This window comes from Mesoplodon bidens, assembly GCF_964165515.1.
Source record: "Mesoplodon bidens genome assembly, chromosome: 7".
Taxonomy (NCBI): domain Eukaryota; kingdom Metazoa; phylum Chordata; class Mammalia; order Artiodactyla; family Ziphiidae; genus Mesoplodon; species Mesoplodon bidens.
The window spans coordinates 51,011,783-51,034,113 of record NC_138164.1 but is presented as its reverse complement, the minus strand read 5'-3'; the positions used below and the strand labels follow the sequence as shown (position 1 = coordinate 51,034,113).

At 36.8% G+C, this 22,331-nt stretch overlaps 1 protein-coding gene across 8 annotated transcripts in view; it reads right to left on the bottom strand.

Moving 5' to 3' along the window:
- BTBD10 (BTB domain containing 10) overlaps positions 1–22,331 on the bottom strand; it is a 78,959-nt gene that overhangs the window by 40,990 nt on the left and 15,638 nt on the right. For 2 of the 8 annotated variants that reach the window (XM_081240477.1, XM_081240478.1), the window contains exon 2: positions 10,765–10,889. The exons of 3 other annotated variants lie outside the window; for them this stretch is intronic. In XM_081240477.1, coding sequence (XP_081096603.1) covers positions 10,765–10,865 — 101 coding nt within the window. In that variant the 5' untranslated portion in view covers positions 10,866–10,889. Of the gene's footprint in view, positions 1–10,764; positions 10,923–22,331 lie in introns of all 8 variants that reach the window. 3 more of the 8 variants (XM_081240474.1, XM_081240476.1, XM_081240475.1) reach the window with 2 other exon arrangements.

The window sequence follows — 22,331 nt, the reverse complement described above, 5'->3', positions numbered from 1 at the left end:
ATTTTATTTATTTATTTATGGCTGTGTTGGGTCTTCGTTTCTGTGTGAGGGCTTCCTCCAGTTGCGGCAAGTGGGGGCCACTCCTCATCACGGTGCGCGGGCCTCTCACCATCGCGGCCTCTCCTGTTGCAGAGCACAGGCTCCAGACGCGCAGGCTCAGTAATTGTGGCTCACGGGGCTAGCTGCTCCGCGGCACGCGGGATCTTCCCAGACCAGGGCTCGAACCCATGTCCCCTGCATTGGCAGGCAGATTCTCAACCACTGCACCACCAGGGAAGCCCTAGTCTGTCCTTATTAAAGAAGCAATATTACTTTGGGGAAAAATAAGCCATTTCTATTACTATAGTCTACATTATGTTTTAGATTTTTAAACTAAACCTTTTAAATGATTTTATATTAATATATTTTAAGCAATTAATTTACATTAATTGGGATTTTTACAAGTTTTGTTTGTTTGTTTGTTTTTGCGGTACGCGGGCCTCACACTGTTGCGGCCTCTCCCATTGCGGAGCACAGGCTCCGGACACGCAGGCTCAGCAGCCATGGCTCATGAGCCCAGCCGCTCCGCGGCATGTGGGATCTTCCCGGACCAGGGCACAAACCCGTGTCCCCTGCCATCGGCAGGCAGACTCTCAACCACTGTGCCACCAGGGAAGCCCTACAAGTATTTTTAATGTGTTGGGTCAAGAGTTGGCAAACAAAGCCAAATTCAACCCATTACCTCATTTTGTAAATAAAGTTTTATTAGAACACCACACCCATTCATTTACATATTGCTTATGGCTGCTTTCACTCCATAAGGGCAAAACTGAATAGTTGTGTCAGACTATGTAGTCCATACGCCCAAAAATATTTACTATCCAGCCTTTTATAGAAAATGTTTGCTGATCCTGTTAAGTGTCAGTAACTGTGATGATATAAGAAATGCAATTAAATTTTAAAATCTACTTTCAACATATTTAATGCAAATTTCTCTCCCTTCTTTTCCCTTTTTTGTCAATTTGCCTTTTCTATAAGCTTTTTGTTCTTAATTTATGATCAGTTTCCCAAGAAACAAAGGCTAAAAGGGCAGTTCTCAACTGAGGAATGGACTACTCAAAGGTCATCTGTAAGTATGTTGATGCATATTTTCCATAGAAATATTTTAAATGATACTTAAGTCCCAGATTTCCCACCAAAAAGACAAGAAATATAGCTCAAGAATAGTTTTAATACTAGTCTTTCTCTTCTTCCTAAAACCCCATTGTCAGATATGTCAGCAACTCTAGTAAGGCAGAAGCAGTAGCAACAGCAAGGGAGTTTGATATACTGTTGTATGACTACTTAGAGCATCTTTTCTTTGAAGTCAAATGAAGACCTAGATATTAAAAATTTTGACAGAAAAGGAACCCTTAATGGCCAAACTTTTAACATTTTACTATCAAGGTAAAGGTTTTCCTAACTGACAAAAATTACTTTCATGCAGACAGCAAAGGAGCTGGAGGTTTCTTCTGTGTTTTTTCTTCTGTGTCCATTACCTTGTTTCTCAATTTTGAATTTTAATAAAGGAAGATGTTGCTAGGAAAGAACCTCTCCAAACTGAGGAGTCTCTGAATAGGAGTTATAATATCTAAATGTTATACTGCTAACTTTTTTACTTCTAAAAACTACTGTGGTTTTAATTCATCAATAAGTATTAGGTGGGGCTTCCCTGGTGGCGCAGTGGTTGAGAGTCCGCCTGCCGATGCAGGGGACACGGGTTCGTGCCCCGGTCTGGGAGGATCCCACATGCCGCAGAGCGGCTAGGCCCGTGAGCCATGGCCGCTGAGCCTGCGCGTCCGGAGCCTGTGCTCCGCAACGGGAGAGGCCACAGCAGTGAGAGGCCCACGTACCGCAAAAAAAAAAAAAAAGTATTAGGTGCTTGCAACACACAATGATAACTATATCCTATAATAACTAAAAGTATTCTTATCCTCTTCTCTAGCAATGTTTTTAGTTTTATCATGCAGTCACTCTACCAAATAGTCACTGAACACCTATTATATGCTACTTATTATTCTAGCCCTGGTGGGTATAACCGAGAAAGTCTCTGCCCTTAAAATTAATACATCCTAGTGTAGAAAAACATAGAACATATATAAATAAATATATTAAATATCATATGCTGATAAGTGCTATGCAGAAAAATAAAACAAGGTAAAGAGGACAGTCATCATTTTGACATTCCTGGCCCCCACCCACTAGATGCTAGTAGTACTCCTTCCTCTAGTTGGAACAGCCAAAAATGTCCTCAGCCACTGCTAAATGCTCAATGAGGGGTAAAATCACCTCTCTGGTTGAGAACCACTGTCTTAATTCTATCTGCTACAACAGCAATAACAATGCTAACATTTGAGCATTTAGTATATGCCAGGCACAATACTGAACACTTTACACATATTTTCATTAAATACTCAAAACCATCCCCATCTTACAGTTGAGAAAATGAAAGCTTAGATGCTAAAAAACTTGCCTAAAATCATGTAGCTAAGAAAGTGGCAGGTCTGAGATGTGACCAAAGGAATACAATTTTGCAGCTCACGCTTTTAACCTTAAACAACTCTGACGCAAACTTGAGTCGTTTCTTTTCCAAATTATAATTCTTCACATATTTGAAGACAGCTCTTATTGTGAGATTCCTTAACATCTACCAGAGATGTCCCCAAGACCTCTAAATTTTTAGTTACCTAAGCTGACAAGACTTCCAATTTCTTCACATCCTTCCTTCTGAATATACAAAGAAGTAAAGACAACACTTTGGTGTACTGAAGTGGCTCTAACCTTCCTTTCCATTCGTTATGATGGTTTCTAAGTAGGGGGGGTGGTAGGGGAGAAGATGGGATGATGGCAGCCATACTGTACTTTTGTTTTATATCAAGTTTACTGCCAAGAACTACCCTCAAGTCTTTTCCAAATGTGATGCTATATATAAGGCCATGCTAACTTAGTGTTTTTCAGGCCTTATGTATATGCCTCAAAAGTTCATTTAAATTTAGTCCAACAATCCAGACTTGGAGATCACTATGGATCATTTAGTGTTTTATTTATGATCTTTCTTTCTTCACTGTCACCTATAAATTTGATAATTTGCCTTCTCCATTTGAGCAATAAGACAAAGCAAAGAACAAAGCTACTTTCCAAGATCAAAAACCTTTGGAGAGGATCCTTCAAAATGAAAACTGTGTTGATTAATTAAAACAATCAACTAGTGGCTAACTCATTTTTCCTTCACCCAAGGATATAAAAAAAGAATTTTACCAAAACCTAAGTTTAAGTCCAAATACATATTGCTACTAGGCTACCAACTGCATCAGAGAAAAATCAAAGTTGTTCTGACAATCTATTTTTAGCAAACCCATTCTGGATCATTTTTAACCTGTTTTTTTCCTTCAAGTTAGTCATAAACTATCCTTCACTTTTTGCTCTAAAATCTTCTGTCTTTTTCAAAACCAGGCCTAGAACCCTTCATCTTTTAGTACTTCCTGTATTCTCCTAAAACCTTTAAAGACTACAAATAATATCAATAATTTTAAGATTTTACAGTCAGTTCCTTAACTGTAAGATGTTCCAGAAGACAATTCATTTAGCTAGATGCATTACTTATCTCTATATTCATGTTGGTTTTCTGTCCTTACTAGAAATGTTTGCTTTGCTATTATTATTGTTGGTGGTGGTGGTTTGCTTTTCCTCTCTGACAAAGAAGCTCCTAAATAAGACTTGAGGAATTTTTTTCTTCCCTCATTGCCATACATTATTATTACACTTTCACTGATTACCTTCTTAAAATGTAATATAAGAAACCCTTTTGGTTGGCCTTTGCATTTCTTAAAAGTCTCAGCTTGTCTGAGCTCTGTTTCCCTGATTTTTAAGATTTTCTATACTTTGTTATGGCAATCTTATCTGCTTTGTTTTAAAAGTAGTCTGCATATCTTTAAAGAGTTCATTGTATAACACACTGAGAATCTTTTTCCTTCTGAAAAGTATCAAAATTGTATTTTTACTTAACTCCTTAAGACATTCTTCCTTTTTAGAGAAATCTATGCTGTGGAATCAAGCTGATCTTTTCTCTGATCACGAATCAGAAAAACTCAGATTGGTGAAATAAATTACAAAATATATATACATAAAACACTATGCAGTTCTCAAGAATTATGCTATAGAAGACTTTCGTGACAAAGGGAACGTTCGTGATTAAGTTTGCTTTTTATTAAAAAAAAAAAAGAAAACAACAACAGATGGGTTATATAACAGTGTATACAGTAATATCCCAAAATCATTTTTAAGTGTATATGTGTGAATTTATATCTTTATATATACACAAGGAAAAAAGGTTATATGTGAAAATATTTAAAGTTTTTCTTTTGATGGTAGAACATTTTAATTTTATTCTATGTGCTTTTCTGTATCTATCAAATTTATGTAATGAATATGTATTACTCATAATAACACAGGCATTATTTTTTAAAAAAACAAGCCGAACCAGAGAAAAAAATATTCTATAAAGTATATAAGTCTAGCGTGAGATTTCTGCTTTTATAACTCTATTACTAAAGCAAGCTTAGAAAAACATTTCTGGACACAAAACCAGGGGGGAAAAAAAAAAGCCAAAATAAGATACCACCAGTTAGCCTACCTATACAAATAAGTTATGATAACCATCAAGATGACCATTCAAACTTTTAGAAATTAATTGGGGGAAATCACAAGAACTTCCTGACATTTCAAGGAAAAGAATGTTATAAACTACTTAATAACATTTAAAATAATTTAAAAATGTTGTATATCCTCCCAAATCCCTACCAAATGAAGGCTCAGTAGGATAGGGATAATGAAGACAAAAGAAAAAAGCCATTAGTCAAATTATTTAAAATTGTGCCAAAATTTCCTAATAAAGTAAGCAATGTCACCAGTCAAGACTTAAAATCTCATAGCAATAACAATTATCTTCATTTAGAAATATTTTCTGGTTGAAAATCAATTTGCAGCAATCCAAAATCTTGATTTACTCTCTATTTCAGTGGCAGTATCTAGATCATCTATTCAGAGCCTGTGTTCCAAAAAACTAGGAAAAAAGTCATCTTAACCAGTTAAAACTTTATCATTCAAATACATTCAGTTCTGTAAAATATATATAAAGTGATTCAACTAATCCTTAATTCACCCAAAAGTAAAAATACATTCACCTTCTTCTTTAGGAAATTATTTCATTTCTCTATCTTGAATTTTATTTTCAAATATATCAAAAATATTATTTCAAAATTAGTTTTTCCTTAAATAAATTTTATATGATATTCATAAGAAACAATATCAAACATAATGCATTCTCAATTACATAAAGATTCTAACTTTAAATGAAATAAAAAACAAGCCTCAAACCCATAGAAACACACACTATTTTAAATAACTTGCCATTAAACTGACAATCAAGACATATGATCTTTAACATTCAGAAACATAAATGATAATGAAACAAAGGCTAAACATATCTCTCTCAACCTCTCTCATATATGTATAGAATTATAACCCAGCATTATCATGTAATAAATGAATACACACCTTACTTTAGTATATGCCAAGGCAGACACACAAAAACAAGAAAAAAATTTTGAAATCAGAGTATAAAGGGACTCTGCTTTTTCAAACAATGCAGCACTGAAAGCCAGGTCAGCATCCTTGGGCATTACTAGGAAACTTTAGCACATCTGATATTTCCATCATCTTCAGAATTCCTCTGAACAATGAGAAGATTTCCCAGTCCCCCTACCTCACCTGTCTACAGACTTCCTTTAGCTTTCCTCCCTCTACTGTGTAATAATGCTATTGAGGTTATTTAGGCTTTAAATGTTCAGAGATACAACCCCCGCTATATATTAATTCAGTTTATTTTCTCACAGACACTGACTCAGCCGTGGGTTGTGCAGCACTGACGTTTCTAACCAAACAGCATCGTGTGAGCTGTGATCGTCCCACTTCTCCATCTTTGTGCAGTGATTGGATATTGTAACTGATAGACAGGATGAAGAAAACTCAGGAGATGAGGGCTTAGTGATATGTAGATATGTTGCCAAATGCCATCTGTAAAGCTAATTCTAGCTCTGCCAGCTTGCCAGGTTTTAGAAAACTAGGATGCAGTTAACTTTCTTTTTTCCTTTCAATATTTTATTGTGTACCTATTCTGGGCAGTAAAACTTCTCTTTAGAACTGAAGAGAAAATATTATCTGTACTTTAAGAACCCACTAAGGAACTACTCTTTAAAGCAACCAAACTTTTCCATTTCTAAACTGCTGCTAGGACTAAAGGGTGACTTAAAAAAGAAAATGGAAAGCTCAATCTTCGTGCAGTCTCACAAGAAAGGAGCATGCGTACTTCTATGTGGGAATGAACCCTTGCGGCAAAGTCTGATATTGAATGTATGATGCATTTATCTTTAGTAACCTGAGCAGACTGCAGATCTGAGTTTTAAACAGTTGTATTCGACCCAATTCAAATATGCAAGAGCTTTTAGCATATTGTCACTCTAGGGCATTTTAACATCAGTTACACAGAAAAGGTGCTCTTTCTTTTTCCTTTTTAAATAGCAAAAACTCTTCTAATTTAAAGAAAGTTGTCATAACTCAAGCCAAATAAACTTCAACTGAAATGATCTTTAACCTCTCAGCAAGCTACCAACCCCCTCAATATAAGTATTAACTATACAACTCCTAGTCAGAAAGAAATAAAGTTCAGTAATTTTTCAGCTATCTAATTCATTTGTATGCACTTGCAGAGGAATCACAGGCACCCTGAATTTCATCCACGTCCAGATCAGTTTCCCTGCCTTGTCTTTTATATCAGTGTTATACCTATTAAATCTACATTCAAAGAAACTTCAGAAAAGAAAGTACCTTAAAGTTGTATTAGGTAAAAGAGAAACCATAATGCAATGCCCACCAAACCCTCAAACCTCCAAGGTAAGCACATGTATATAGTAATTATTATTGTTACCTTTATAATTCAAGAAATTTATTTTTATCCTTGCTAATAAGGAAAGGTAAAGGGGGGAAAAATCAAAGGAAAAAGATTTTAGAAAGCAGGCTATTCCAATATGTGAACAGAACAAAAAGCAAATTTAAACAACTTTTTTGAAAATCCTCAAAAACTGAACCAATAAAGTATGCTTATTTCTTTATTGCTAAAGGCTGAATGTTTTTAGTTTCAAAATTCATCTGCTGATATGTATTCCCCCAATGTGATGGTATATGGAGGGGAGGTGATTAGCTCATGAGGGCAGAGCCTTCATGAATGGGACTAATACCTTTATAAAAGAGATCCCAGAAGGATCCCTAGTCCCTTCTACCATGTGAGGACACAGCAAAGAGGGGTGTCTGAAGCAGGAAGCAAGCCCTTAACAGATACCAAATGTGCCAGCACCTTGACTTTTGGACATCCCAGCCTCCAGAACCATGTGAAATAAATTTCTGTTGTTTATAATATAGCCACTCAGTCCATGGTATTCTGTTATAGCAGCCTTAACAGACTGACACATTTAGTTTTTGTAAATTTAAATCCCCAATTCTGTTTGAGGTGGCAACGGGAGCACTTATATTTCTCAGTCTCCATAATCCAGAGATGACCATATGACATAGTTCTAGACAATGATTTATTGATATAAGCAGATGCCTGCTGGAAATTTCTGAGAAATTTAATTTCCGGATATAAATGAAACCTCTTTCCCATCGTCCCCATCTCCCTTCCTCCTCCTCCTCCTTGTCTGGAAGGTGGACATGACAGTTGGAACTATGGTAAGCCATCTTGTGATTGTGAGGAAAACACCAAGAAAAATCAAAGACTTTTGACCCTAATATCCTGAAGCCTTTTTGTGTACAAGAAAAATAACCCCCTAAGTTAAGCCAGTGTTTAGTCTGGCTTCCTTCTACTCAAACATCCCTAAATAAAATACACAAGATTCAAAAAAAGGATGCGAGCAGGCAGAAGTACAGATGAAACAAAATCAGCCATGAGTTGATAACCTGAAGCTGGGGAATGGGTACACAGGGGTTCATTATACTTGTTCTCTCTACTGTATATGTATTTTAAATGTATCACAATAAGTTATTCAAAATTTTAAAAAATAAAAAGAATGAGAAACATGTTTATAAATTCTAGCTTTGTCATTTACAAGTTGTATGGCCTTGGGCAAGTTTATTAACCTTATTTTTTTCATCTGTTAAATGGGGACAGTAAAACTATTCACAGAGCTCTACCTTTAGATCCAGCCAAGGTAATCTACAGAAGGTCCCTGGCAGGAATGCCCTCCATCTACCTAACCATCCAAGGATTAGTTCAAGTCTCATTTTCACCTGTTCAGACTGACACTGATTCCTTCTCTGAACTCCTATTTTACTGCAACTCTCTACCACAGTTTAGTGCCCTACTGTCCTCTAATTGTTCCATACGTGGATATTAAAGCATTCCATGATGGTACCCTGACGAACTGCTTAATCTCTCCTGAACTGAGCACAGGTTCTCAACAATACTTGCTGCTGTTAGGTTTTTTTTTTTGTTTTTTTTTTGTTTTTTTTTTGCGGTGTTCGGGCCTCTCACTATTGTGGCCTCTCCCGTTGCGGAGCACAGGCTCCAGACGCGCAGGCTCAGTAACCGTGGCTCACGGGCCTAGCCGCTCCGCGTCATGTGGGATCTTTCCAGACCGGGGCACAAACCCGTGTCCCCTGCATCGGCAGACGGACTCTCAACCACTGCGCCACCAGGGAAGCCCCTGCTGTTAGTTTCTAATATCGCTCAATTAATTTACTATTAATTCAAAAACTACCATTTTAAAAAAGTCAAATTGAATATATTTTTAAAGCATCTGAAGTTACATGTTCGTAAGTTCATAGGGACAAGAGGTCCCAAAAAGTAAACTGTTTTCCCTTGGGTAGTTTTTCCATGAGTGAGGTTAAGATAAGGTCAAAGGATTTCATGGTCTTTCCACTTAAAAAAAAAAAAAAAATACATTGCTATTCATTTACTTCTCTAATATTTTTCACTTAAACAACCAATACTACTGCAATCTTATTTAAAAAGAGCACCAAAAAGGTACTGATGCTATAGAAATCAAGAAGAGCTATGATAACTGTTTTTACTGAAGTAAAATAACGGCAATTTAAAAAGTACTGTTTTTGGGCTTCCCTGGTGGCGCAGTGGTTGCGAGTCCGCCTGCCGATGCGGGGGACACGGGTTCGTGCCCCAGTCCAGGAAGATCCCACATGCCGCGGAGCGGCTGGGCCCGTGAGCCATGGCCGCTGAGCCTGCGCGTCCGGAGCCTGTGCTCCGCAACGGGAGAGGCCACAACAGTGAGAGGCCCGTGTAACGCAAAAAAATAATAATAATAAAAATAAAAAAGTACTGTTTTTTAATAAATTTTTCCCATTGTACGCCCGCAGCTTTTACAAAGCAAACAACAGTTTATTTTCACCTTGCCACGACTTCATATACAACACCGTCTTGTACATCAGTAGAAAAATATTAAGAACTAGCAAGGATAAGATATAATTCACCTGAAAAAATGTATATAACGTATCAATATAAATAAAGCCCTATATTTAATGAGATAAAACCAGTATCTCTTTAATCTCAAAGACAAAATAAATATCCATGTAAAACAGGATGGAGAAAAAGAACTAGAGCACCAACTGAAGGACACACACACACATACACACACACACCACACCAAAAAAACAAATAAACCAAAAAACACTCACACCACTGGTGTGCACTTACTTATAAATTAATAAAGTCAACTCAATGTCTTCATGTTAGACCTCACCACATTAAAAGTCCACAATAAAGGTACACATCTTGTCAGAGACCTAAATAGTACTAGTCACTCATATTTTCTAGCCATGTATATAGCTTAATAAAAGTAGCTGAATCATTTCTTTAAAATTACAAAAAGGATTTCAATATCACGGCATGTTCTTATTCTTTTTCAATAAAGCTGGTACTAGTTATCAGTAATCAGGAGAATTTTACATTCAAGTAAGTTAAATGTTCAATAATACCCCCTAAATATTCATAAAGCACAACTCTCTATGAAAACATGCTTACGTACCTGCATTATGTGAGGTTTATGAGGTGTCAACACCTTAAGATATCAGATCATAAAGTGTTCTAAACGAGGTGTTCCCCATAAGTCACATAGCACAAAATGAAAGCTTTAAAAATAATGTATAAATGGGCTGAAACTTTTCAACTGAATTTCATTTAATGCAGCAAACTTTAAATGAACCAGGCGAGTCACTGATGGACTGATTTTACTATTAGGATCACAATGATAACACAACATAATTTCACATAGTTAAAAATGTACAGAGGCAAAGACTGACAAAAGCCTATAAATTATCATACACAATGTATTTAGAGCACAAAATAAATTCGTATTAGAGAGTTTTAAATACAAAGAGTTAACCTGTCTTGCCAGACTTCCCAGTTAAATTAACTATAGCATTTATTCATGGAGTCAACTAAGGATATTTTAGCATTATTTAGAAACAGAAATAAAAATTCATATAAATACAAATATAAGAAAATTAAAAGGAAAAAATGTTTCCCTCAAAGTTATTTAAGGAGAAATGCAAACATTCATATATTTTGTAAACCGGCTCCCATCCTCTGACAGGACTTGGCCACACCAAATGCAGTTTGGTTCTTCATAAAAATCAGTTTTAGCAGAGCTTTGACACGTGAAATACATATTTTCTACCTACCTTGAATGTTTATAAAGTTTACGAGGTCTACTATGCAATTTCCGATCCCAATTCTCTGGATCACTGGAGTTACTGTCATAAGGATGAGGCCGTCCTGCCATCCCACTTCAAGCTTCCTCACACTACTGCTCTGAAAGCACACATGAAGCACCCATAACCTACATAAAAGAGTAGTGTTGACCTTTAAATCTATTCCATGCAGAGTAAGTCACAGAATTTTGTATCTTTTCTGACATTACTGTGACATTTTTTAAAGTGATGAACAGGATTATAAAATATCAGACACACAAAATGCCACAAATCAGATTAAAATAAACACCAAAAGCCTTTTTAGGTGGTTTTCATTTGATTATTCGATTAAATTTGTTACTCCTATACAACATTTTAATAATGTGCTATTTGTATTTAGTAAATATACTTATTGACATTTGGGTACCTCATGTTTCCAAACATCAATACAGAACCAAAAAAGACAAAAACAACTTCACAGAATGATTCTTTCAGACAAAATTTCATTTGGAACACATTTCTTAATTACTAAAATTTTAAGATACTTAACAAAGCATCTAGTAAGACCAGATAACAATGTTGTTATTTCTTTAACCAAGTTAAAGACCATGAATAGAAATTTAATATTTGTTCAAAACTAAAAGTATGCAAACATCCTGATGTTTCCTTACAGTGCAATTATCAAAAAACATTTTATCAATATGATTCATGTATTTTATGCCTTTTCATATGTGAGGCTTATGACTGTTAGTTCTACTACAGTCCTGTAAAATTACAGAACTCACTTAACAACAGCTTTACGAAATACCTGAACTAAGCACTTTAAAGTATATTCACTACCCAATTTAATCTTCACAATCAACTTACAAGGTAGGTATTATACTCCCCATATACAGAATAGAAAACAGTCTAAGAAGGTTAGTAACTTTGCCAAAGGTCACAATGCTGGTCAACAGCAGGATTATAAAGAACAATGAGAATTTATTACTATATAGCATAAAGTCTTGATCTTGAAAAATGCTCAGACTGGAGTATTCTGTTTAGAAACAGTAAGTCAGATTTGACTTTTAGAGATTGCAAACACCAAAAGAAAAAACAAATGAGGTTAAACAATTTGAACAAAGTTAAGTAAACTGGATTAGAACCCAGGTTTCCTGACACTCACTTCTGTATGCTTTGTATATAGTTTTCCAAGCCAGATTTGATAGAGGGAAGTGAGGAGGGATTTATGCATTAAAGTGAAAGGGATGAGGTAATGGGATGGATGCCTACATTGTCCATCCAAAAAAAAAGTCAAAAGGAATCCAGAATTGAGAAAATACTGTACCTCACTGAATTGTATAGATTATTCCAGTACAATTTCACCAAAAAATGACAAACTCATGAAAATTGTGAGTCTATCTCAGAGCTCATTAAAAGAAACACTTTTATTTTAGAGAAACTATTTTGCTACTTTAGAATTTTTTTAATAGTTAACTTAGACTGATTCACTTTGTTATAAAGCAGAAACTAATAAAAAAAAAAAAAAGAGAATGTCACAGTCCAGAGGAGCCTAAGGAGACATGAGGACTTAAAATAATGTGTATTTTGCATGGAATCTTGGAACAGAAAAAATTTTTTAAAACTAAGCAAATCTGAATAAAAGTATGGACTTCAGTCAATAATAAAAAAAATAGTTAACTTAGTACTTTCTTTCCAAAAACAATTGAAAAATCTAATAATAAATTAACATTTTAATATAATAAATATGTAAATAAGTAGCTCAAAGAGTGAAATAAAAATAATACAGGGGGAAGGAGGAGAACTGTACAATGGCTAATTCAAATTCCTTAGCAAATGACGCACAGTTTATTTGCTGAATACTCCTGGAAAAGGAAACCTTTCCTGAAGGATCGCTGAATGACTGATTAAAAATCAGTCAGATGTTAAGTGAACATAAAAACCACAAATTGGGGGCTTCCCTGGTGGTGCAGTGGTTGAGAGTCCGCCTGCCGATGCTAGGGGACACGGGTTCGTGCCCCGGTCCGGGAGGATCCCACATGCCGCGGAGTGGCTGGGCCCGTGAGCCATGGCCGCTGAGCCTGCGTGTCTGGAGCCTGTGCTCCGCAGCGGGAGAGGCCACAACAGTGGGAGGCCCACGTACCACAAAAAAACAAACAAACCCACAAATTGTTATGAAAACAAATAAAATCTCAATTTCATTTAATTAGAAAAAATAAAAATGTATTTACTAAAGAAGAAACCCTTTAAAACTTCAATTTGGTATTATAGCTAGTTATCTGTCTTGAAAAGATGAGGCAGAAGAGAAGGGTGAAAAAGAACAAATCAGAGAGACAAAGCAGGAAGTCAGATAGGAAAAAATGGTCACAGACCGAGACCCAAAAGGTAAAAAAGAATAGTAGGGAAAACTGATAAGGAGGGAAATGAAAGACGTAGAGGCTTAGCAGGTTATGTAGAATGAGATTTAGAGCATTTTCTCCTTACTGGATAAGTCTTCCAATAAGCTATTTCAGGCATTAGCATTTCCTTAAAGGGCACATTAGCTCCTAACCCTTAACTATAAGATACACCCTTCTGAAAACCCACAAAGACCACTGAGTAAAAAATAATCCTAAACCATGGGAGACAGTGACTAAAAAAATACAACCAGAAGGAATGAATAAGGTAAATTCCAATTCATATTTTCCACTATTTTACAGTGGGTGGCACATATCTAGTAGCTGGGAAATATCAGTATGAATTCCTAATCAATCCTACTGAAATTAACAACACGTACATTATAGCCAGCCACAAAAAAGTAAAGAATGTTCAGATGAAGGCTATCGAAAGTCAACTGGAAAATCATGTTTACATTTCACTTGTCAATAAAACTTGAGTGTCACCATGTGAAGGATTTCACCCCACTCCTCACTCCCAATAGCAAGGGTACAAACAAAAAAGAAGTGAAATTCAAGTTAAGGTAGCTGGAAAAAAAATATGCCTGTGTTTGCCTACACATGCTAGCACATTTTTAAATGCTACAGATTTAACTACTAACAAATAAAAAGCAAACGACACACATTATATATTATTTTGAAACATCTAATGATCTTTTATATTTTAACCAATCTCTACACCATACTCAGTGACATTATATTAATCTTATTTCAGTCATTCATTCATTCATGTACTTATTGAACACCTAATATAATATGCCAAGAAATTTACAGATGCTAAAAGCAAGTTGGATGTCGTTCTTGTGCTCAAAAAAACTCACCCTAGCATGGGGAGAAAAGACTCCACTAACAGTTCTATACCACTTACTCGTGTATCTCTCCTACCTGGGTAGTCTTGCATTGTTACCCCACCCTCCAACCCCATATCTTGGGTGTTCTTTGGGATTCCATCTTCATCTGCTGGGTCCAGGGAGACAGCAAAGAAATAGGATCAAACCCTTGAGAACACCAGGCTTTACACATAACATACAATAAATCAAAAATCTTGAAGTCATCCTTGACCTCTCCTTTCCCAACATCAAGTCTAACTTCAAATTTTTCTTTTGACTCCTTCTCTCCCTTATCAATCGTAAGGCTGCTGTCTTCATTTAAACCCTTAATAGCTAAGAATAAGCCTCTTACTTGACCTCTTTACCCCACTCGATTCCATATTAGCTCTGCTATAATCAGAATTATCTTTCTAAAAACTTTTAATGGCTCTTCATTTCCTGATCTAAACTCCATACCATAAAAAGTTCTTCAAAATCTGACACTTGGATCCCCAATGTCTACTTTATATTAGGCAAATTAAAGATCTGGTTTGGATCTTGTAATCATCAAAAAATAATTTCTGGATTACTGGATACAAAGTTCTTAGACAATATGTAACAATTCATTACTAATATTTTTAGGCATGACAGAAGTAATGTAAATTCTAAATAATCTAGAAATAATCCATACAGAGGCTGGAACAACTGGGCCTATTGGCTAGAAACATACATTCAGGAAACTGCCAAAAGTCAATTGGGAAAGAGTGAGTCGATTGCTTCTCCTTTTCTTGGATATTACTACCTTTAAAACAGGAGGGGGGTGGGGGTAGGAAGAGACAATCTTCAAGACTACAGTATCATAAGTAAGTACTCCCAGGGACACTATTTCCAGGCACTATTAATTAATGGCAATGACCCACAGAAGAGCTTAAAAAAAAAAAAAAAAGGACAGTATCCAGAGACAATTTATGCTGTCCTTCCTGTTATCAATGTGCTAGGAAGATTACATACTTTCTCCTATTTAAAGCTCAAAACAACCCAATATTACTATCCTGTTTCATAGATGAGGAAATCTTAGGGCTAAGATGAGAATCCCAGTCTAACTGAAAGCCCATGTTCTTTCCAATGTAGCAAGTGAAGTACACAGAAATTCATATATTTGCTCCTTATTGCCAACAGATGTCCCTTTTAAACCACAGCCATCTTGTGGCTTTGTGCAAACTATTGAGATCTCACTCTAAATAGTGTCATTACACAAGAGCTTTTCTGTTAAGTGAAATTATTTTTATCTCTCAAACTTGGCAAACAAAGTGTGGTGGTTACTGGAGAGAAAGACCTGATAGAGAGGGAAAACAGTGAATAGAACAGAATCACATGGTGATACCAGGGCCAGGCACCAAGGACTGCCTTCAGCTGCATAGAAAGCCAAATACCCAGAGGTGGGAGTGGGAAAGACAGACCAAGAGGTAGTCAAGAAGGCACCTGAGCTAGCAAAATGTCCTAAGGTAACCTTTCCTATATATGGAAAAGACCAAAAGGAGTGATGATAGCCCCACAGGGCAAATGAATCGCTTGAGATTGGCAGACTAAAAGAGCAAACACCTGAATGCTAGGGGTCTAGATGTAGGAAGAATTTCTGAAGGGCCAGAAACTTGAGGGATCATTTGATGAGCTTCTCTCCTTATAGGCATAAAAGAGAGACTGTACCACCTTGAAGGCACAAAATACATGATACAGATATAACTGTGAAAGAAAAAGAACAAGAGGAAGCAGCTTTTAAAAGGAACCAGAGGGATTAAAAGGAACCTCTTGCAAATGTAGCCAAGAGAATTGATCATGTGAGCCTCATGCAGATAACAATTATTTAAATTTGGATTAAAAAAATTTTTAATTGTTTTACAGCATTTTTTGTAAAGTGTCCCAAAGCATACAGTAGTAAAAAAAGAGCTTACTCTTGAAAAACTCCAACTGGAAGGGAACAGAACCATGAGATCAGCTTGAAGTTTTTATGCTGAGAGCCCTCCCCACCCCCCACAAATATGGTGAAGGCAGCCACATAGCTCAAAGTGGTAGAGAAAGTAATTCAGGGCTGGAAGTGCAGCTGGAAATTTAAGGCAGACATACTGGGAATGAAAGAACAGAAGCGTAAAAATCTGAGCATAAACTCTGCTCAGTTAAATTACACACGCATGGGGGGAGACCCCAGGTAGCCCCTACGGTGGATTATAGAAGAATTGAAAGCTACATGGCGTAAGATCTACGAGTCTGATGCTTTTTAAACTGAATGTATTCCCCAACCATACAGCCCAAGCAGCAGAAAGCTGAAGCCCTTACTGGCTTAGGATGTCAGAGAGCAGAGACCACTACTGAAAGACAAAATAGATACTAGGAGGGAATCCCCAGAAGTAGAGGAACCACAAGGCAGATCAGCTCCAAAATCTGAGTATAATCTCTGCCCAAATTTTTGGCTGACCACCAAATTACACAGGTGCAAGAGAACCCTAACCCTTACCCCACACCCCAGGAGACCAAGCTAAAAAAACAAGTAGCTGGAAGAAAAGAACTGAGCACAGATATCAGCTGTCTCATACTGTGTAGGAAACAAAGTTTGCAGATTGAGTCCAGGCAAGTTAATAGTCCACTAGAACAAAACGCCCCTGGGCTTCCCTGGTGGCACAGTGGTTAAGAATCCTCCTGCCAATGCAGGGGACACAGGTTCAAGCCCTGGTCTGGGAAGATCCCACATGCTGCAGAGCAACTAAGCCCATGCGCCACAACTACTGAGCCCATGCGCCACAACTACTGAGCCCATGTGCCACAACTACTGAAGCCCACACACCTAGAGCCTGTGCTCCGCAACAAGAGAAGCCATCACAATGAGAAGCCCACGTGCTGCAATGAAGAGTACCCCCCGCTTGCTGCAACTAGGGAAAGCCCATGCACAACAAGAAGACCCAATGCAGCCAAAAATAAATAAATAAAATAAATAAACATTTTAAATATATATATTTTAAAAAAACCAACCCTGACAATCCTCACAAGAGCACCAAAAATTATGAGATCCAAAGAAACAAGACGGTAAAAAGGCAGTCAATGGAAACTGACTCCAAGTAGGTCCAGATGTAGGATTTAGCAAATAAGGACTTCAAAGCACATAATATAAATATACTTAAACAATTACAGGAAAGTATATTCAAAGCATAAAACAAGAAAATGGTCTTAATGAGTGGCAGAAATGGAATCTCAATAGAGAAGTGAAAACAAAAAATGAAAACTCAGCTCTAGATGAAAAGAACTAAAATGAAAAATCCATTAGATGGGCACAACAGCAGATGGAATGACCAAAAAAAAAAAAAAAAAAAAACTCAAGGAACTTGAAAATAGAGCATCAGAAATTACCCAACCCATAGAATAAAGAGAAAGATTAAAGAAAAACAACAGCTCTGCAGACACAGAAGGGACAGCATCTAATGATACAACATATAAGTAACTGGAGTCACTACTAATACACTCAACAAAATGGAATCTCAAAAGCATTATGATAAGTGAAAGAAGCAAGACTTAAAGGTTCCATACCATATGATTTCATTTATATAACACTGTCAGAAGGACAAAACTGTAGGGATTACAGATAGGGCAGCAAGAGGTTAGAGCTGGGGTAATAGCACAAGATAATTCTGGGGGGTGATGGAACTATCTGTATCTGGATTGTGGTGGTGGTGGTAGTTACACCATTGTATGCCTCTGTCCAAACTCCTTAGACCGGTACACCAGAAAGAGAATTTTATTGCACTGAAATTTAAAAAGAAAAAAACAGCAGCAGAGATGTTTAATAAATATTTACAAATGTCAAACATATTAGCATGACATAATTAAAACTTTTGGATCAAAACCCCCACATCACACAGCCCCCCTTACCATCCCAGGCATACTTAATCAACAGCCACCCTCCCACTACTGTAAATGACACACACAAATTTTTTTTTAATTAATTAATTTATTTATTTTTGCTGTGTTGGGTCTTCATTTCTTGCGAGATGCTTTCTCTAGTTGCTGCGAGCGGGGTCCACTCTTCATCGCAGTGCGCGGGCCTCTCACTGTCGCGGTCTCTCTTGTTGCAGAGCACAGGCTCCAGACACACAGGCTCAGTAGTTGTGGCTCACGGGCCCAGTTGCTCTGCGGCATGTGGGATCTTCACAGATCAGGGCTCGAACCCGTGTCTCCTGCATTGGCAGGCAGATTCTCAACCACTGCGCCACCAGGGAAGCCCCACACACAAATTTTTGATCATGAAAACTGGTGAGAATTTTTCTACTTCTGCCACAATAGTAAGTGACTTAGAGAAAAGGTTTCGGAATCAGATAAAACTAAGTTGTATGACTTTGTACAAGCTTCTTAACCTCTAAGACCTCAATTTCCTTAAATGTGAAATGAAGAAAATAATACAATTCTCATTACCATTATTTTATCTATTACTAATATAACTGCCAATCAAATTATTATAAAGAATAAATAAGACAGGACACCTTATATAATAACACAGTGCTGGGCACATTGCTGACTTTCTCTAGTAGACTACCAAATACAAATTTTGTATAATATTTCATTAGTTCATCCATAAATTTCCATTTGCCTTTTGAGATCACCAGAGATGACGAGAATTCCTAGACAGTCGCTCATTTATTGAGCATCTATAATGTGCTAGATGGCTGGAATAAAAAGGTGAGTAAGATATCATCCATGTCCTGGTTTAAATAATAATTATAAAATAATCACAACACAGGGAACAGGGGAAGAATGATTGGGGATACGATTTCTACTCATTTTGAGTTTTCCCAATATCTCCAAGGTACACCTGACCCTCCCCTGTTCTACTAAACATTAAAATTTCCTTAGACTTTTACAGGGTCATCAAAGAGCCATGTACTTTGAACACAATAGCTGGTAACAGTTTTAGTAGCTAAATCAAAACCTTACATCATCGGACTTCGCTGGTGGCACAGTGGTTAAGAATCCGCCTGTCAATGCAGGAACACACGTTCGAGCCCTAGTCCGGGAAGATCCCACATGCCGCGGAGAAACTAAGCCCACGAGCCACTACTGAGCCCGCATGCCTAGAGCCCATGCTCCACAACAAGAGAAGCCACCGCAATGAGAAGCCCCCACACCACAACAGAGAGTAGCCTCCACTCACCGCAACTAGAGAAAGACCACGCGCAGTGGCGAGGACCCAACACAGCCATACGTACATACGTACATAAATTAATTAATTAAAAAAAAAACCTTACGTCATTCCTATAGTAACTATGATGTAAAACAAACATTTCACTCAGCTTAAAAGTAAATTTTGGGGGCTTCCCTGGTGGCGCAGTGGTTGGGGGTCCGCCTGCCGATGCAGGGGACGCGGGTTCGTGCCCCGGTCTGGGAGGATCCCACGTGCCGCGGAGCGGCTGGGCCCGTGGGCCATGGCTGCTGGGCCTGCGCGTCCGGAGCCTGTGCTCTGCAGGGGGAGAGGCCACAACAGTGAGAGGCCCGCCTACCGCAAAAAAAAAAAAAAAAAAAAAAAAAAAAAAAAAAAAAAAAAAAAAAAAAAAAAAGTAAATTTTAATCTCTGGAAGAACAAACAAATCATCCTAGTTTTTAACCTCTCTGAAAACTCCTTCAGTTATTTTTATCAGAATATTCTTGCTGTATCCGAGAAGCTTAAAATTTTTAAATTTTTTCTCTCATTTGGACATAACAACCTCCTTGCTACATAACAAATTACCACAAACCCAGTGGTTTACAATATCATATACTATCTTAGTTTCTGTGGGTTAGGAATCTGGCATAGTTTAGCTGGGTCCTCTACAAGGCTACATCAAGGTGTCAACCATAATTACATCCTCATTTGGAGGTTCAACTGGGGAAGGATCCACTTCCAAGGTTACTGAGATTGTAACAATTCATTTCCTTATGGCAGTAGGATTCAAAGCCAATGATGTAGATAGTAAGTCTGCTAGCCAAATGGAGTCTTATGTAACATAACTAGGAAAGTAACATTCCATGACCTTTAGCGTATTCTTTTGGTTAGAAGGAAGTCACAAATCCTGCTCACACTCAAGGCGAGGGGATTATACAAAGGCACGAACACCAGGAGGCAGGGATCATGGGAACTACTTTAGGGTCTGTCTGTCTTATTGTCCAACACATTCTGCCTAGGTACGTCACTGAAAGTTTAAGATTCTGCTCAGCCCTTGTTCTAATTATACATACCACTATACTAACACACACACACAAAACACATACATCTCTTTTATCTCCTTGACTTCACAGGACTATTTGTCACAGCAAAAACCTAGAACCAATCTAAATGTTCGCCAGAAATGAATTGGTTAAAAATCTGCACAGTATCATGCAACCAGTAAAAATGAGATACATACTGATAAGAAAAATATTCCAAGATATAACGTTATGCTAAAAAGCATGGTACAGATATGTATTATGTACTCCAATATATTTTAAAAATATGTATGCAAACACTCATCAATGTTTTTATATGTTTTTTAAAATGTCTAGAAATAACACATAAAACTTCTAATTAGTTGCCTCTGAGGAAAGGCTGAAATGAGAGAAAGACTTACTTTTCATTTTATCTCTTATACTATTTGAATATACCATACTCTGTTTTCATAATTGGGAAGTGGGGGGCTACAGTTAAGTATTTGGAAATGGCTTTGTTATCGAAATTTTCTTCCTTGTTTAATTTTACTGCTTACCTATAGTTTTGTTTTTGTTTCTGATTGCTTAAATATGGTCAATACATATTGTAGAGGAGGAAAAATATCTTTTTCCCCTACCCTTCTAAATTTTCAACTGGGACCCCTGTAACAAGACATATTAACAAGAGAAAAGCATACAAGTTTATTTAATGTAAATTTTACTCAACACTGGAGGCTTCATAAGCAAATGAAGGCCTGAAGAAACAAACCTGAGTGTTCTTATGCCAAGTTTGATGAAGAGTGGAATATCGTGGAAAGAGTATAGTAAACTGACAAAAACTTACTAGCATTATCTCTTGTTCAGATTTCACCTTTGGAGCTAAAGATGCTCCTTTCCTCTAGGTATAGGGACACCTCTCATGAGGGTTTTATGACCTGCTTTAGAGGCAGGTCAGTAAGTTCCTCCAGCACATGCTGTTGCTCTAATTCCTTCTGCTTAAAATATTCAATATGTGAAGGTGCCATACTTTGGGGTAGCATGTTCTGAACTCCATCATTATGCATTGGTAGAATATGTTTCTGCCACATGTCTTCGCTTAAACTGTAAGACTCCTTGAGGGCAAGAACAAAGGATAACTCATATGTGTGTTCCCACAGCTTAGTATATGCGCTATATGTAAACTTTTACAAAATGTTTTCATTAATAAAATTAAGATGAAAGAAACCAAAGGGCATTTCATCTAACAGATACACTAGAGAAGAGGAAATACAAATTATGAAGGTTTATAGGGAGTCTTTAACTTAGTTGCTTGTCTTTAAAAAGAATAATATTGTATAATCATACCCACCAATCATGTGAATCTCATCCTCAAACGAGCAAAAAGTATCTAATGCTAATACTTGCTCTTACGAACTATACACTAAGAAAATGGTGTTAAAAGAGGGAACATAACAAATACCCCTGGAAACATTTTTAAAGATATTATCAAATGACTCCTAATATTCCCCAAATGATTCCTCAAAGCTGCCTAAATCTCATAGAAGCACTTTCAAATGTCAAGACTTATATTTTTCTTATTTGCTGCAGTTAAAATAAGGCAAGTAAATAAAGCTGAGAACTTTATTCAGGATATTTTTATATCCTGATTATATCAGTTAGATTATATCTGACTAAATTTTATGTAACTAGTTCCAGGATATCAAATTCAATTGACTTATGCTTTCATTCAAAATCTATTCACTGAGTACTTAGTACCTTTTCAGGCATTTTGCTAACTGCTAGGGATACACTAACAAACAGATTTAATAAAACTGCATGAATTTTCCATTAAAAGTAGGGTACTTTGTCTATTTCTTATCAAATCCACCAAAATGTAAGACTTCCAAAGTCAGCTCATATTCAGCCCTTGATCTTCCAGAGGTGACCTGGAGATAAAATCTCTGAGTTCATTGATTTTATTACATTAATAGAATTTCTACTGAAATTTTGCTGATTTCTTGCTTAAGACATTAACACTTCAAGAACCATTTCATTTATTCCCCCCCCACCTTAAACAGCTCAATCAATGTTTGAAAATCTTTCCCTATCTTAGGCATTTTCTAAATACCTATGT